At 37.0% G+C, this 16,846-nt stretch overlaps 1 protein-coding gene across 2 annotated transcripts in view; it reads right to left on the bottom strand.

Annotated features, from left to right (window-relative positions):
• Positions 1–534: 534 nt before the first annotated feature.
• The window catches only part of LOC103598474 (transmembrane protein FAM155A-like), a 32,297-nt gene continuing 15,985 nt past the window's right edge, over positions 535–16,846 (bottom strand). Inside the window, exons 2-3 of one of the 2 annotated variants that reach the window (XM_008582471.1) lie at positions 4,386–4,431; positions 535–2,670 (exon numbers count right to left, since the gene is read on the bottom strand). In XM_008582471.1, the coding sequence (XP_008580693.1) occupies positions 2,381–2,670; positions 4,386–4,431 (336 nt within the window). In that variant the 3' untranslated portion in view covers positions 535–2,380. The remainder of the gene's footprint in view (positions 2,671–4,385; positions 4,432–16,846) is intronic. The other variant, XR_551206.1, reaches the window with a different exon arrangement.

Below are 16,846 nucleotides of genomic sequence, written 5' to 3'. Positions count from 1 at the left end.
CAGAAGAAGAGCAACATTAGAGAGATGGAGTGGGAAGTGGCCTTTCCACAGCAGAGGTAGATAGTGGTCATTTATGTAAAGTTGTGAAGAGGTCAAGTGAATGAGAGTCACCTGGTACATTTTTTCTTCCCCAGGAGTCCTCAGGCGGCCCCTGCTTCTCTGCTTCTTATGCCCTGAGCCCCATTGAAATATACATTTCACCACTGGTTGGAGCTATTAAAACATTCATCTCTCAAAGTGTTTAAAGTCAACAATTCAATGCAGTCAACTTGTCCCTCCAAGCCCCTCATTCACCCACTCATGTCCCCAGAAAAAGTCACCTTGTTTTCATAAATTAAAATACTTTGTGTATGTGTGTGTGCACATGTGAGTGTATTTGCATTTACAGGAAAAAACAATTTTAAAAAACAGCAAAAACTGGAGAATTTTGGATTTCGGGTGTTTTTTTTTTTTTTTTTTTTTTTGTATTTGCGCAGATCATTTTCGGATTTTCAGTCTCAACAAAACACTATTGAAACAAAGAATCTAGTAAAATATTTGTGCATGTACTGCTAAACAATTCTAGCAATTTTATTAAGCAATACCTTTATTATTTTTTGAATATTCTTAACAGACTGAAACAAAACATTTTTTTTCAAAACAAAATATGCATACTGTACGCATGTCGCAGGGTTAAGTATGATGCAGAGGTTAGAGTCTGAACAAAAACAAATGCCAGGGGGAATTTCATAGCTATAAAGTTAATAACTAAATTTTGTTCACTAAGAGGACCTTTTCTATGGATTTCTTTCATCTCCCAGCCACACAGCAAACTTATCTGAAGTGCACTTCCCAAGTGTAGTTAGAGAATAGGAAGGAATGTAAAGTGTTTTTTTTTTTTAAATTATTTGTTTTGTTTGTTTGTTTGTTTTTAAAAACAGCCCTTATTAACTCTTCCTTCCACTGATTCTACTGTAAACTCATAAAAGCCTTTTTTTTAGAAAGCAAATTCATATACACTCAGCAGGTGAAATGTTCCCATAAAGAAAAAAAAATGTACAGAGTGATCAGACTCCTCTTTTCCTCAACTACCTAGAGTATGTTAGGGTGATAAAGTTTTTGCACTTTAATAAAAATGGCTGAACTATTTCTTTTTTAAAAAAGAAGTTGTTCCTTTGTAATAATGCAGAATTGCATACACTTTATACCTTCAATAATTTTAAACCATGTGTTGGGGAAATACTGGGATAAAATTGTACATATTCTGTATACTGCAGGTGTTTGAGCATTTCTACTATCTCTTCCACAACAATAAAGGAGGGTAAGAAGTCCAGATTTGGATCTTCAGTCTCTTTGTTCCCATTACAATGGCCAAAATGTGCTCGCGTCTTACTGCAACAGAACTGGAACCACAGGGAAAGCCCACCTCCATCTTCAAGGGAAGGACTTCCACGCTCCCCACACCCTCATCCTGGAGGCTGATCCCATCCAACTGACCAGCAAGAAAGGACTGGACCACTTGGCAATGGGAACTGGATCAACACAGTTCATGATAGTTTTTTTTTTTTCCTTTTATTTTGTTTTCAACATAAAAATGTGTTAACTGTCTGATTCCACCTATTATGGAGAGCTCTTGTTTGTTCAGCTAAAATGGAACCCCCGCCAGGCCCCCTTGGCTTCACTCTGTTTCGGGCTTGTACAACAGTGGCTCAGAGGCCGGCCAAGTGTGCACAGCCATTCACTGTGGTGCACAGACAGAAGCAAGCGGATGTTGTCTGCTTAGGGGACAAGAAGAGGGCCAGGGGAGGGCGTTGGTTCCATGGGTAGAGGGGAGACTTAGGGAATTTTTTTATTTTTATTTTTTGTTGTTTTCTTTTTTTTGTCTTTTTTCTTTTTTATTCTTTTTTTGTTGTTATTTTTTGCTATACCATGAGGCCATAGCAATCATTCCTCTAATAGAAACTGACAGGACATAAAGACAGAATTATCTGATGAACACACACAATGACTAGAAATATATATAGAGAGAGATAGAGACAGTGAAAAGACTTGGTTTACCTCTGAGAAACCATCCCCCAAAATAAATCCTGTATTAACAAGTGCAAAAAAATAAAATACACAAACAAACCCAAACCAAAACAAAAGCAAATAAAACCTCCAAACATTAAAACACAGTGTATAAAATGGTGTGAGAAATTTAAAGTCACTTGACAGCCTTTTAGTCAATAAAAAGCTGTGGTTGTGTCCTTGTTTGGATCCAGGCCCATCTTTTTAAATTTTACCCTAAAGGCCTTGCAAGAAGTATTTAGAGGGTAAAAGCACCCAGTTTCTGTGACGCTGAGCAGCAGTCGTGTTCTTCCTGGTGGGCCGGCTGCTGCTCTGGTGACCCTCGATCCTTTCCTTATTCCTCATTGGTTGAGTTTTCCTCCAGAGTGTTGAGGCCTCCGAGGCTCAGCGCTGTCGTGTTCTGAGCTGCTGAGGCTGTAAGCACTGTGTGCAGGAGGATCAGTACAAGGACACACAGTTTGAGTCTGCTGTTGCACAGTCTTGTTGCTGATGACACTGTGAGCGATGTCCTGTGACAGGAGTCACTTTTCTCCACCGTCCCTTTGGATGGGTTGTTTGATTGCTCTTCTCTCCTGACGTCACAGCATTCTGGTTCATCATTGGTTAGAAAGGTTTCGTAGAGCCCTGTGGAGAGAAGGCAGAAGAAAACTGAGAGTTAGACAGAAGGGACCATGTACAGGCAGGAGATCAGAGTAGAGTGGAGCTGTTACTTTAGATCCTGATCCCCAGAATCAAGCTATTAAACTGTTTATAAAGGAAAGTCAGGTCAATACAATCTGGAGAGTCAACCAGGGTCTCACACCAGTTCTGTTAGGTTCCTCAGGGTGTTCTTTTATATTCCTGCCAGTCATTGCCATGAAAGTTCTGGATTGTTGTGACTACAGAATAAAAGATTTCATGAGGTCAAAATCAGAACTTGTGGTTCTGGATCAACTTGGAGACCAAGTATATTCAACTATTCTTTTCCTTTAACAGAAATGTGATCCATTAATGCAGTGCAATAACATTAACTAGTTACGCTAAGTGAGATCAACCAATCAAACGTCATAGCTATAGAAACCCTGTTCAATAATCATTTCCTCTTCTAAACCTCATCACGTCTTATACCCACCTGAATGATTATAACCATCTACACATGCAATGGGTGATCAGGTCCTTTTGATTTATTTTCTAAAAATGTCTCTATTTTTCTCCATTTTCCTCATTTGCCTTCTATTGATGACCGCCTAAATTGAGGCTTTGATTATCTTCGGCCTGGACCATCTCAGAAGGCGTCTCTCTGATCCCAGCCTCCCCTTCCTCTTTTCAACTCTCACACTTTGCCTTCCAGTGATTAGCTACCTCTCTCACTCTCTGGCTCTCTCTTCTCGTTCCTCCTCCTCATTGAATCTCTCCGCTTTTTCCCATTTTTCTCTTCTCCCTCTAAAAACACAGGGATTTTTCTTTATCTTAAAATCAATAAATGCATATTTGGAAAACCTTCGAAGCAGTGAAAAGCATTTTTAAAACTGCTCATCTATGATCCTTCCCATCTTGTACCTTGCTATATTAAATAAAATATTTTTATGTACCTGTGTAAGCCACATGTATCTTATCTTTTTTTCACGTGGCTGAAACATTTTCTCATGGGTGGTGGAATGAACTTTCTACACAAATTTTGTCATATTACTCTAATGCTTGAAAAATTTAAAAATGGGAATAATGATAGTTGTAAGGATTAAATTATATTTTTCATGTACGGTGCTTGGCTCAGTGCCTAGCACATAGAAACAACTTGAAAAATGTGGCTACTATTAATTATAATAGATATCAATGGTATCTTATTACCTCTGCCTATATAATAAAATCTAAGGACCTTTTCTCTCTCTCTCCAGACTCATTGCTCAATGCTCCAGCAATCCTGAACTTCCCAGGAAACCCAAGTCCACCACTAGCCAATCTGCTTTGTCTTCCTGGATATTCCTCCATCAACTAATCTAATTCTCATTTGTCCTTCAGGTTTGGCTAAGAGAAAACTTCCTGTGTGAAGCCTACATTCCTGGGCTACTAGGGCATCCTGTGTAACTCTTCAATAGAGCGATTTAATCATAATGGCTCAATTTCATGTCAATTTCCTTACTCATCTGTCAACTTAAAAGCATGAACTATACAGTTTCAACTTCGCACTCCCAATATATAGCAGAATGTCTGAACAATATAGATACTTAAGGAGCATTTATGACATAAATAAACTCAGTATGTCTATTTGTTTAATTAAAAAGAATCTACTAAATACGACACACTTCAATCTTCAGTCCCTTTTAAAGAAATGGCCAAAATATCCTTATAATGATGCTTACAATATTCATTTCTTCTTAGGCATTCAAAGGTAAACTTCACCTTCGCCTAGGTAGAATATGAAAAAAAAAAAAAAAACTGAATTAATGAGGTCTACAGCTCTGACATTTTTACTGTATGATATTTTCTTTTTTCATATAAGATACCTCCCTGGTAGTCTAATCATTTATTGAAGAAGTACATTTTCCAATACTTTATTCTAAAACAAAAAGAGTTTATACTAAGATTATAAAAATAGAAATCTAAAAGTCATTTAGATCAACATTTTAGTTAATAGTCAGAACATCTTTAACCATATCATCTATTAAGAAGCTCTTCCAAAGTTGCTCAGAAGTTGGTTTTCTGATTAGTTTTATAACTAAAATCATCTTTAAAAAAATAAGGCAATTCATTCAGGTTAATAAATGAAACCTTCCTTTTTGACTGGTACAGTTAATCTTTCTTTTTCTTCCCCTGTCCACCTTTTTAACAAGAGTTTTTATTCAGAGTTACAAAAACATGCACAGATATGAAAGATCAAATAATTCCACAGACTATTTTACAAAATAAAAAGAAATTCCTTCACCTTCCCCATCTCAAATTCTTCCTTCTCAAGGGCAACAAATATTTGCACCTCTTTTAGCTGTTTCTGTATTTAGCTCCATTTCTGAAAATAATATGTTTTATGCTTTTCTTGAATTTTTACTTTTTAGCATTATCTGTAGATTTCCCCTTAGGAAATGAAGGGATCAAACATTCGTTCCCCTCTTTCCTCCAGCAAATATGCTTCCCTCCAAACCATTACTGTTTCTCTGTTAATAGTAAGTTCGATATTCCGTGTTGTCTTTTTTTGGATGATGCAAACACAATTGTCAGTTCAGCCATATGGGGAACTCCAGCTTTCTATTCCTATACCACTCTGTTTTTCTTAGAGCAAATAATTATATTGTCGTCTTCCACGTGCTTAACTAATTCAGCCCCAAACACGTTGCCCATTGTTTGAGTTGCACCAGGGGTTCTATTCATCTACTGGAGCATCTCCTGTGTCCTCCTACCATCAGGACCCACTGCTTTCCAGCCTGACCACAGCACTAGCTGGGACTTCCAGAGCACCCCCACCTGGCATCATCGCCACCTTTCTACTGTTGGATTTCCAAATTTTCTGTCCTGTGTCCTCTTCTTTCTCATTTTGGGAGTCCACAGCCTCCAGTACCTTGAGTAAGAAAAGCTCATGCGGATAGATTTCCAAGATACTGCATGCCTAAAAATGTGTTTATTCTACCTTATATTAAGTGTTTGTTTGGCTGGGAATTCTAGTGTAGGCATTGTGATCCTGCAGTGTTGTTCAAGCATTGCTCCCACATGTGGTTGCTGCCACTCCGGGACCTGTCCTTTCACCTGCTATCTCACCTGCTGTGCATTACTTCATGCTCGTGCTCAGCTTTCCAGAGGATTTGGTGAGTTTTAGGGTGTCATAATTTTATCGAGTTTTCTCTTTTTCTCTATGATATTTTAATTTCCAAGATCTCTTTTATGCCATCTGAATGTTGCTTTTTTCTAGTGACCATTCTCATTTTGTGGTTGCAATATATGTATTTTTTACCTTTCTGAGAAATTTGCAGAACTTTTATTCTTTGTGTTTTATTCCCTCCCTGAATGGGCTCTCTTTCTCCTCTGTGTTACTTTTTTCTTCTTCGTTTGTGTGTCTCTTATTTTGCACATAAGAAGGCTCTGCGTTCTTGATTGTCTGCCCATATTCAACGTCGCTGCAAGTCTGAGCCCCTCAGAGGGCTGTTGACTATGAGCTGCAATGCAGGATGACATGCCTGAGCTGTTTAGATGGAGAAACTTTAGAAATTCTGTCTTTATGTTGATCAGACTCCCCAGAAAAGTCTACTCAGTATCTGTTCAGGAAAGTGAAGGCCAGGCTGCCAGTTTTCTGAGAGCAAGATGGCAGAAGGAGGCTGGGGACGCAGGACGTCTCAGCGTCGGTGTGTAGACATTCATTGACTCCCATGGTCCCTGAGGTCTCCTGCCTTAGCTCATCCTGGGAATGCTCCGTCCAACAACCGTCTCTTTACCACCTCCCAAAACTAGTTCCTGTGGGTGGAGCTGGGAATGGGATATGGGGCCTGACTGCTTCTTAAACAGACACAGCTCATCCTGGGAATGCTCCGTCCAACAACCGTCTCTTTACCACCTCCCAAAACTAGTTCCCAGCTGAAAGGGATATGTCACCAGTCTTTCCTGTGGGTGGAGCTGGGAATGGGATATGGGGCCTGACTGCTTCTTAAACAGACACCCCCCAGGCCCCCTTATTTGTGCTCTTCTCCATAGTGTCATGTGCTGTCAGTTCCTGTGTCTGGAGAGAGCCTTGGGTCTAAATCTGGTTGACTTTGTTCCCTCTCTGCTGCTTCAGCATGAACTTTCCCAGGTTTCAGCAAATCCTTTAACATACATCGATTGTCTTCCTAGTTTCTAAGAGGTTTCGGTTGTTGTCTCCTTGCCAATTCTTCTGTCCTTTTGGATTTATGCCTTAAAACAATTTCATTTTTGTTGGGACTGCTTAGAATACGTTGCTGCCCTTTTTTCTACCTCATTCTGCTCAGTCCTGAACTCTGACAGAGGACTGTTTCTCTGTCAGATACATTTCTGAATAAGCAAGGATGTACAGCCTTCTGAGGCCATTAATTTTTTGTCTTACATACTAGAGAATGGGGTGCATCACCCTGAGGCCCCCGGGGACCTGGGGACACTCATTTCTCCAGCTTGGAATGCTGCCTGCAGATGGCATTTACCTCAGAGCCTTCCCGGGCTCAGCCCTTGGCTGAAAAGAGCAGCCTTGCCCAGGCAAGCTCCCAGGTGGCCTGCCTCCAAAAGGTATAGAAATCCCAATGCTCCACATGGTTGACTCAAGTCAGGGCAGTTCTGAAGAGCCATTCCAGCCTCAGATATTTTCTCTCGGCCAAATTTTCCTTCCTTCACCCCCTCACAGGTGTTGCTCATGAGTCGTTACCCCCAAAACTACCTGCACACAGATATCCTGCTCAGGCTCGTTTCCTAGGGAAGCCTACCTGCAGAATCTAGCCCTTCCTCACCATCAAAGGAACTATAAGAAGATACCTCCAAAGGAAAATAAATGATTTTTCAAACAAAAACCCCATTGCACAAATATATATGTGATTGGGGTTAGGAAAGATCAGAATCTGATTTTCAGGTAGTAAAGTGTTGTTTCTATACAGTTTGCTTAGAAAATGTTCTCTTTGAAATCTCTAATGAATTACCTGCTGTTTGACATTGAGTGAAAATAATAATTATTATTATTGTATCTTATGATACCAACCTCACGGAGTTTTTGCAAAGATTAAATGATATTTGTACCCATAAACTGTTTAGACCAGTGCATAGCAGCCAGTAAAACCACACATAATATTAATTATTCATGTTATAAGTTGAGATAAATAGTAAAATCAGAATTTATTATTAGGAAGGGCTTTAAAGAATATCTAATTTAAACTATATTTCTATCATTCAGTTAGTCTAAGCCACTCACAGAAAAACCTTATATTTCAAAGCTCAAAACAATTATTCAAGTGTGGTCATTATAAGTAATATCTAATCACAAGAAAGTCAAATATTCTATGGAAATTGCTAGAATAAACACATATTATTTAAAAATAATCTTGCCTTTATCTCAGTAATTTACCTTTACCATATTTAAGCCCAGGAATATATTAGACTAATTTTTCAAATATTTGAATTGTATACTTTAAAAATATATATATACTTAAAAAAATAAATTTCTGATTGCAAAAGCTTAAAAAACAGTAACTTAAAAAGAAAGGGAAGGGCCGGCCCGGTGGCGCACTGGATAGTGAGCTGCTTGGAAAGCGCGGCGGCGCTCCCGCCTGAGGGTTCAGATCCCACATACGGACCGGTTCCCGCTCACTGGTTGAGCGAGGTGCGGGAGCAGCGCCGAGGGTTGCAATCCCGTTGCCGGTCCCCGGTCTGGTACGGGGGCAACACTGAGGGTTGCGATCCGTTGCCGGATACGGAAAAAGACAAAAGACAAAAAAAAAAAAAAAAAAAGAAAGGGAAAATTACCTAAAATCTGACTTTGTTAGGATGAAAAAAGATATGAGAAGAAACTACTAGAATTCGTTTTCCTAGTCATTTTTATTAATGCAGACACACACACACCATAGGCATTTAATTTATAGATTTCATATATAAAGATATATTTAATGAGTTTGTATATTACATTGTTATTCTTTATTGGATTTGCTAGTATTTATTTTATATTTTGCATATATATAGTCAAGTGAAATTATATAATAATGTATACTATATATTATATACAGTAATAGTGTTAGAAACAGTGATTTTTAAGTATTTTTACCCTCTAGAGCAGTTTATAAGGCATGGAATTTATACAGCTTCCTGGACATAATTATTTAAAGGTAATTTTCATAACTTTTAAGATTTATATCATGGTTATTAATCTGTCAAGGTTGTTTTATGTCAATTTTGATTGTTCATATTTCTAAAAAAAACTTGTTCTATAAAAGGTTTACATTTATTAATATAAAGTTGTATATAAATATTGTCTCATTTTAAAACTCTTAATTTGTCCCTATCCCCTTTTACATTGTTAACATTATATTTATATTTAATCTCTTTTTTCTCCTTAATTAGACTTGCAATTTTTTTTCAATTTTATTTGCATTATTGAAAACACAGCTCTTGAACACATCAGTACTTATTCTGTTTGTTAATGCATTGATTTCTTCATGTTAATTATTTCATCTTTTGTTTATTTTTACTATTCTCCCTCCCACCATATTAGGTCGAATGTCACTTTATGCATTTAAATTTATTTTTTTCTTAAAAAGTAAAACACTCATTGCTCTGAATTCCCATCTGAGAATAACTTTAGCCAATTTTTTATGATTTCATATTCATACTCTATATTTGCAATATATATTTCCTTTTCATCTAAAAACAAATGACTTAAGTTGTTTTTTCTTCTGTGTTTTGTTTTATTTTTAATTGATACATTTTAGAAAATACTTTTGTCACTGATTTCAAAAGTATAACTTCGTATAATGTATGCTATACGAAGTTATTATTATATCATCTTTTTTTTTTCAAATGTTAGCATTAGCTAACCATGCTTAGTTTCTATTTTCATGTATTTTTTGCCTACTCAAAATGTCACCAACTGAGAAATGTATCTTCTACAAATGTTTCTAATTATTTTGCTCTGTGCATTTTGGTTAAAACTTTAAATAAGTTTTCAAATAGAGGTGGAAGGTCAACTTTCAAGAGTGTGCATATTGGATTAATAAAAAAACATCTTTTCTTCTCTTATTTGAAAGATATTTTGTCTAAGTATAGGATCTCAGATTCACAATCTCTTAATCTTTTTCTTCTAATAACTTTGAAGGCATTGTGTCCTAGTGGACAGTGTTGTGGGTGAGAATTCTTCCTATCTTGAGTTCCCCAAACACTCCACCCAATAAAGCATCAGCTCAAAATGAAAAAAAAAAATCTCTAACTCTCATCAATTCAAATTCCCACAATCTCGTTATCTAAATCACCTAAATTAAGTATGGATGTCATTCTGGGCATAATACATCCTGGGTGAAAATTCCTCTCCATCTGTGAAATGAGAAAGTAAGTTATTTGCACCCAACATACAATGGTAAAACAGGTATAGGAGAATAGTTACTGACATTCTGCTTCAAAAAGGGGGAAAATGGAAGGAGAAAGGGGTCACCAGTCCAAATCAATTTTGAAATCCAGATGCACAAACTCCCTTAGGTTTCTAAGCCTGAGAATAATCCTGTGTCATTCTCAGCTACACCCTCTCGGACTTACTGCTCTGTTATCCTTCTTTTTTTTTTTTGTATGAAAAGTAGCATGCGTTTGCATCTGAGTACTTTCATTAACGTGTGCTGACAGTAAGATTTGGGGGTCCGACAGCCTTCCTGTATTTCATCCTGTTTCTGTCCCTTTCAGTCTAAGCTGTCAGTGTTTTTGCTGATGTAAATTTCTCGATAACTTTTTGGCATTCTTGTCTATGTCACAGGGATTCAATCCATTAGACAAAAGGCTCCACCACAGGTCTTTCCTGGATAATCCCTCCTCTATTTCTGGCTACTGCTAGGAAGGCTGAGGGGATCGCTGCAATACACCTTTAATCTCCTCAAAGAGTATTTTGTGTTACTTCACACTCTGACCTTTCAGACTTTCTGAGGGATTAGCAGAGATTGTACAGCCAACAACCTCAGTTGTTTCTCTAAAGCAGATTTTCCTGACAGCAAATCTCTTAACTTTTGTATCTTTTGCCGTTTTTTTAATGCTGAGATTTTCCCAAATCATGTATTCTTAAATTCTTATCGTTTAACAGTTCCTTTATCTCTCTCCTTTTGCGTTTCACTATAAACAGCAAGAAGAAATCAAACGACACCTTCAACACTTTGCTGGCAAATCTCAGCTAAACAGCAAAATGTGTCTCTTACTATCTCCGTTTTCCGTATAACTACCGGATACGCTTCTGCTTAGTTTTCTGGCACTATATAACATTTTTCCAATTTCCATTAAATTATTTCTCGTTTATTTCTGAACCCTCACCTGCAGTCATAAACATCTATTTATCTATGCACTGCCTGTTCGAGGCAATTTGAGCTTTTTCTATCATGCTCTTCCAAATTTTTCCAACCTCCTTCACTGCCTGATTTTAAATCCACTTCTACATTTCTAGATATTTGTAATGACAGAATTCCACTTCTAGTACCAAAATCTGCATTCGTTTTCTATTGAGGCTGTAAAAAATTGTCATAGTGGCTATAAATGACATCAATTTATTATCTCACTCTTCTGTAGGTCAGAATCTGGGTTGACTTGAATGCTTTATTTACTCTGGGTTTTGTGAGGCTGAAATCAAGGTGTTGGACTTGATTATCGAAGGTTATTGAGGAGGTTGGCAGAGTTCAGTTCCACATGGTTGCAATACTGATATCCCTATTTTCTGGTTGGCTGTTGTTTGGAGGTGGAGATTCCCAGCTTCTGGAGGACACCTGCATTCCCTGGCTCATGTTCTCTTTCTCCGTCTTAAAATCCAGTAACCGTGGGTTGAGTCCTCACGCCTGCAATCTCTCTGAACTCTCCTTCTGCCTCATCTCTTTGACATTCCCTGGCTCATGTTCTCTTTCTCCGTCTTAAAATCCAGTAACCGTGGGTTGAGTCCTCATGCCTGCAATCTCTCTTGAACTCTCCTTCTGCCTCATCTCTTTGACTCTTTAGTTTTCTTTGTAATTACATTGGGTCCATCTAGATAATCTGGAATAATCTCTTTATTTGAAGGTCAGCTGATTAGCAATCTTAATTCCATGCACAAAGTCATTTTTGCCATGTAATGTAACATATTCACAGGCATAACATCAGGGGAGAAGATCATGGAAGTTAAGATTGTACCAACCATGGTGATGTTAATATTTTTCTCATTTCATTAAGGATTTGGGTCTGTTATACCTTATAAAACCTCACCAAATATTCCACAGTTTATTATATTCTAAAATTTCAAGATGTGTCTACATGTGGTTTCTTCGTAGCTTTTTCTCTTAAATCCTTCAATCTAAAACCATGTTTTTCTTTTACTCTAGTATTGCTCTGATAATTAATTCTTCTCCAACTTCCACCCTTGAGAGATCAATTTAAGAAATCTAAAAAAGAGTTTCCAAATTATAGTGACCATCTGCTGAAAGAAATGAGACATAAAAATCTATGTATTTATAATTTCTATCTTTTTTTATGCAAAGGCAAATTTTAAGCAATTAACACATACATTTGAAAATGGGTAGTTTTGGGAGGAGTTAAGGCAGATCTGTAACGATGAATAAAGGCCAGCATCATTACATTAAACTGGTATTAATAGAATTATATTACTCTTCTTCTAGATGGCATTGTTGAGAATAAGGATTACTCCTCCACTCTATCCTGGTATTCTCAACACCTAGCAGGCTACTCGCCTACAAAAGAACAATAAGACTTTGTTTTATGAGAGAAGAAACCAAAGACTAGTGCACTAGTACCTTGAGTTGTAAGAGAGTGAATTGAATGCATTAGATTACAAATCACCTAGGTGTAGCCTAAGACTGAAATGTAATATAAGTACACACATCAGGAAGAAAAGGGACACATACTCTTAAGAAAGGCCCATATGGAACCGATTACATAAAGACCATTCAGAGCTGAAAGCTAACTGCACATCAGATAGAATATAGATTGCTTTAAAAACTGAAAAATGATACTAAGTGAAATTAAAATCAAAAGCCCACATTAAAATGGCAGAGAAGTTATGCAGAGAATTTACTCATTCATTAAGGCCATAGCTAAATAGAGGAATAAATTGGGCATTCGAAATATCTAGAAGCTAAGCAGAGAATTTCCTCAATCAATGTTCCTAAAGTTTTTCAGTATTTTACTAGGAGAACAAAGACTGTCTGCAGCCTCAGAGAATGTAGTCTAAATGGAAACTTAACATACGCTGTTAAATATCACATTTCACATTCTGATTTTCCCCAAAATAGTTACAGGTTTTTCTTTTTTTTTAATTACAAAATATTTATTCTAAGAAAACAGAAAAAAAAATAATAATGGACAAAGAAAATGTACATTCACCAAATATATCATTTGATTTTCCACCCTGTCCCTAACGAACCCTTTGAGAGTTGGGTGGTCATTGGACTTTATGGGTTGGTGTGCAGGAAAGCCCCATGGATCCTGCAGAAGAGGCCAGCATTCTATAGTGCAGCTGTTTGTGTCTGTACCAAACCTCAAAACAGAGGGTTCGTGGCAGTGGGCATTGCCAGGATAAAGGACTCCTGTCCCTCTTTCCTATTCTGATAAATTACCCAGTCCTGGGAACTCCGAGTGGAGACAGAGTCACCTGGGAAAGAAACAACAATTGCAACTTCATTACCTTCTGTCACTATGATCCAATCATTGCTGCAAACTGCTTTCACTTTCCAGGTTGGACTGCTCTCACAAGTGGGAAGGGTGTTTAAGGAATTTCATGAAGTACACTTAAGAAGTCAGAGTAATTTAAGGATTCCATATGAATCTACTTTACAGGAGGATGTGAAAAACTTGGATCTCTCTCATGGGTATTTCTGTGACTTCGTTTGGAGTGCTAGCTAGCTCAGCACTTGTTTTCTTCCCATCATTGCCCAAGAAGCCACATAAGGAAAATTGTATGTTCCTGTTGAGAACACTCCCTATTATGTTCTATTTCTAGTTATTTTTGTCATTATTCTCTGTGCATGGCACTGTGGGGCTCACATATTGTAAATCAGTGTCCTCGTTTAGTATATTGCCCACAATCGTTTGTAAATTGGAAATCCCTGGAAACTGCAACTCTGCAAAGGAAATATCCTTGCATACAGAAACTATATAAATAATTCTGTGGCTGTGTTATCTCAAACCACAAGTTGTAATTGAAGAGACAGTATTGCTAATGCTTTGATCCATCAACGTATTTAGAATAGAAACATTTCCTCTTTTCTTTCTAAAAAGAAAACCAGATTTTCTGTGTAATCACAGAATTCATAAAACTACCCCAAAGTCTGTGTACACTCATGCATATGCAGACACATGTTAATAGCTTCAAGGCATGTAAACACCTCATAAATAAACCCCGACTTCAAAAATATGCTTTATGTTCAGTGAGTTAGAGGAAAATTATTTTCCTAATTTGACACACCAGTTTTTGAAACATTAAATGTTAGGAAAATTATGATGATTTTAATAAAAATGTTTTTACTCAAAAGAAATGCTAAAACTCAAGTTGGTTTTAGTCTGACTCTAAAGAAAAGCAATGATCTTTTAAAGCAAATATACTAGGACAGTTTTTAGACCAAATAAGAAAATCTGTCTCAGTATTTTAGAGTCAATATTAAACTTAACAAAAAGAAGATTAACTAGAATAATTAGCCAACTTTATTTTTTAGATTTCAGTAAGCTGACTTCCAATAGTTTTAACATTTGAGGTAGAATTATCAAATAAAAATAAAGTAATATAAAATGGCTATCTTCAAAAAAATTACAAAAACTTTGGAAGCAGTGACATCATTGAGAGCAGGAAGGTAGGGGTTTGGGGGGGATGGAGTGTAGGTCTATTTGAAGAGGTCATCAATTGTTAGAATTGCATATTTCCTTTAAAAATAAAGCTATTTTATAGTCACATATATTTTCCCCTGAGTAATAGAAAATAATAATTTAGTTCAGATTCTGGCATATCAGTTGTCAAACGGCATGTCTCAGGTGACTTATCAATTGTGTAATCCCCTAGTTACAGTGCTAGGTAGAATGTCATTGGGGGGGCACATGGAATTATTTCCGTTTTGCTTCCCAATTGTTGCCCTTTGGGGTCATACAATTGTGTAATCCCCTAGTTACAGTGCTAGGTAGAATGTCATTGGGGGGGCACATGGAATTGTTTCCGTTTTGCTTCCCAATTGTTGCCCTTTGGGGTCATCGGTTTATACCTGTTATTGAAGACACAAGACTCTATCAAGCTTTAACACAATGTGAGGAAGTCTGCCAAGGTTCACTAATTAGTCAGAGAAATGAGTTTAAAGTGATAGAGGTAAAATACCAAGAAATTACTCTTTTTTTCCTTTGGAAAAATAACAGGATTTAACACTCAATTATAACTTTTATTTGAGAGACCTTGAATATATGGGGTTTTTTTTTAACGACAAAAGCAGTCATTCTTACAATAGCTTAGATACCTCCTGTCTTTCTGCAGATTACATTTTGTTTTCAAAAAAATATCTGGAAGGATTGCAAAATCTATTAAACTCATAAAATATGAAGAAATATAAAAATTAGTGTTTGAAGTGTGTTTCCTGGAGGCAACACACTATAAGCTAGTGTGTCAAGAAGCTGGGCTCCTGGAGTCTCCTGCATTTGACATTTACAGTGTTTGTTCATCAGTCATTCTACTCCATGTTAGTAAAACAGCATTCCTACAATTCTGTGTTTCCTACAAGAAACAGAGATGCAGGAAAAAGGAGAACATGCATGAGTGATGAGAGAAAGAAAGAGAGAGAGAAAGAATTAGACATTAAGAAGCAACATTAGAGAGAAATAAAAAGGACCATGTAAAAAGTTCACATGCCAGTATTTAAAGAATTGAATAAATAGTGATGTGGAACATTTTATTTATAACAAGGCAATATTAATTATAATACCCTATGTCCATAAAAGAGTAAGAAAATAAATTGCTAGCGAGAATCTATGTAGTTATAAACTTTCTGAGTTTTTGGTAACAAATATCAAAAGGCTTAAGCTTTTGCATGCCCTTTGACCTTCCCACTCCAATTCAAAGAGTTTATTTTAGGGAACTAGATAAGAAGTACATGGAAATAAATAGGTACATATGTTCATAGCATTTTTATTAAGCAAAAAATAAAAATAAAAAATATCTTATAATTAGTAAAACATAAGTGATTTACATCATACTCATATTCCTATTATGCAGACATTAAACTATGCTGTGGAAGCATGTTTAATCATTTGAAATACTATTAATGATATAACATGTTATTTTCCTCTTGGTGGTAAATTACGGATTTCCTTTTCTTTTTGCTTATCTGCACTTACTAAACATTTTTAAGTGACTATGCATACATTTTCTAGTATCAATATAACAATCGATATGACTTTACAGAAAGGATGCTGTGGCTTTTTAGGATATCTGACCAAAATGGTTAGATTTTCAAAGAGACTAGTTTTGCTGTCTAGAACAGGCAACATGTGAACATTGAGTACAATGTTTAAAATGAGGCTGGAAGGTCAAGGGTTTGGACCCCCGCACCAGCCAGCCATCAAAACCAAAACAAAAATAAATAAACTCAAATGGTTTGGGCTTCACTCGGCCACCTGTCAGAGGAGACCTGCTGGGAAAGTCACGTAGGATGTCTTGGTCTCACTAGTGACAAAGAAATGAAGTATAGTCGGCAGCTGCTGTTTAGTTTGCTAAACGTTCATTACCTCTCCTGAAAAAAGCACCCGGATTTTGTTTTGAGAAATAGTCTGGCCTGACTGGATGGATGCAGTTCAGGTGTGGATGATCAAACCCTCTCCCCCATGCACGAGGACCCTAACTAACCAGACTGACCAGAGAGTCCCAGCCCCTGGCTGCAGTGATTGCAGAAGTGTGGCACCCACCTAAGCCCAGATGACAGCCTGCAATGCACGAGGGCTGTGGAGAGGATCAGGAAGGAGGCCCTCTTCCCATGTGATTTCTAAATGGAAGGTTAAAACCTGTATCTGCTGCTGAAATAAACTAACAAAGAGAAAATTAGAGCTCACAGATGGAAAGAGAGAGAGATAAAGCTAGAGATGGAGCTTGAACTAGAGAGAGAGATACATTTATATGTGCAAATCTGTATCCAATCTATCTACATATATTGAT

Source organism: Galeopterus variegatus, unplaced genomic scaffold, assembly GCF_000696425.1.
Source record: "Galeopterus variegatus unplaced genomic scaffold, G_variegatus-3.0.2 Scaffold2622, whole genome shotgun sequence".
NCBI lineage: Eukaryota > Metazoa > Chordata > Mammalia > Dermoptera > Cynocephalidae > Galeopterus > Galeopterus variegatus.
The sequence above is the reverse complement of the archived record's forward strand: the minus strand, read 5'-3'. Positions and strand labels throughout refer to the sequence as shown.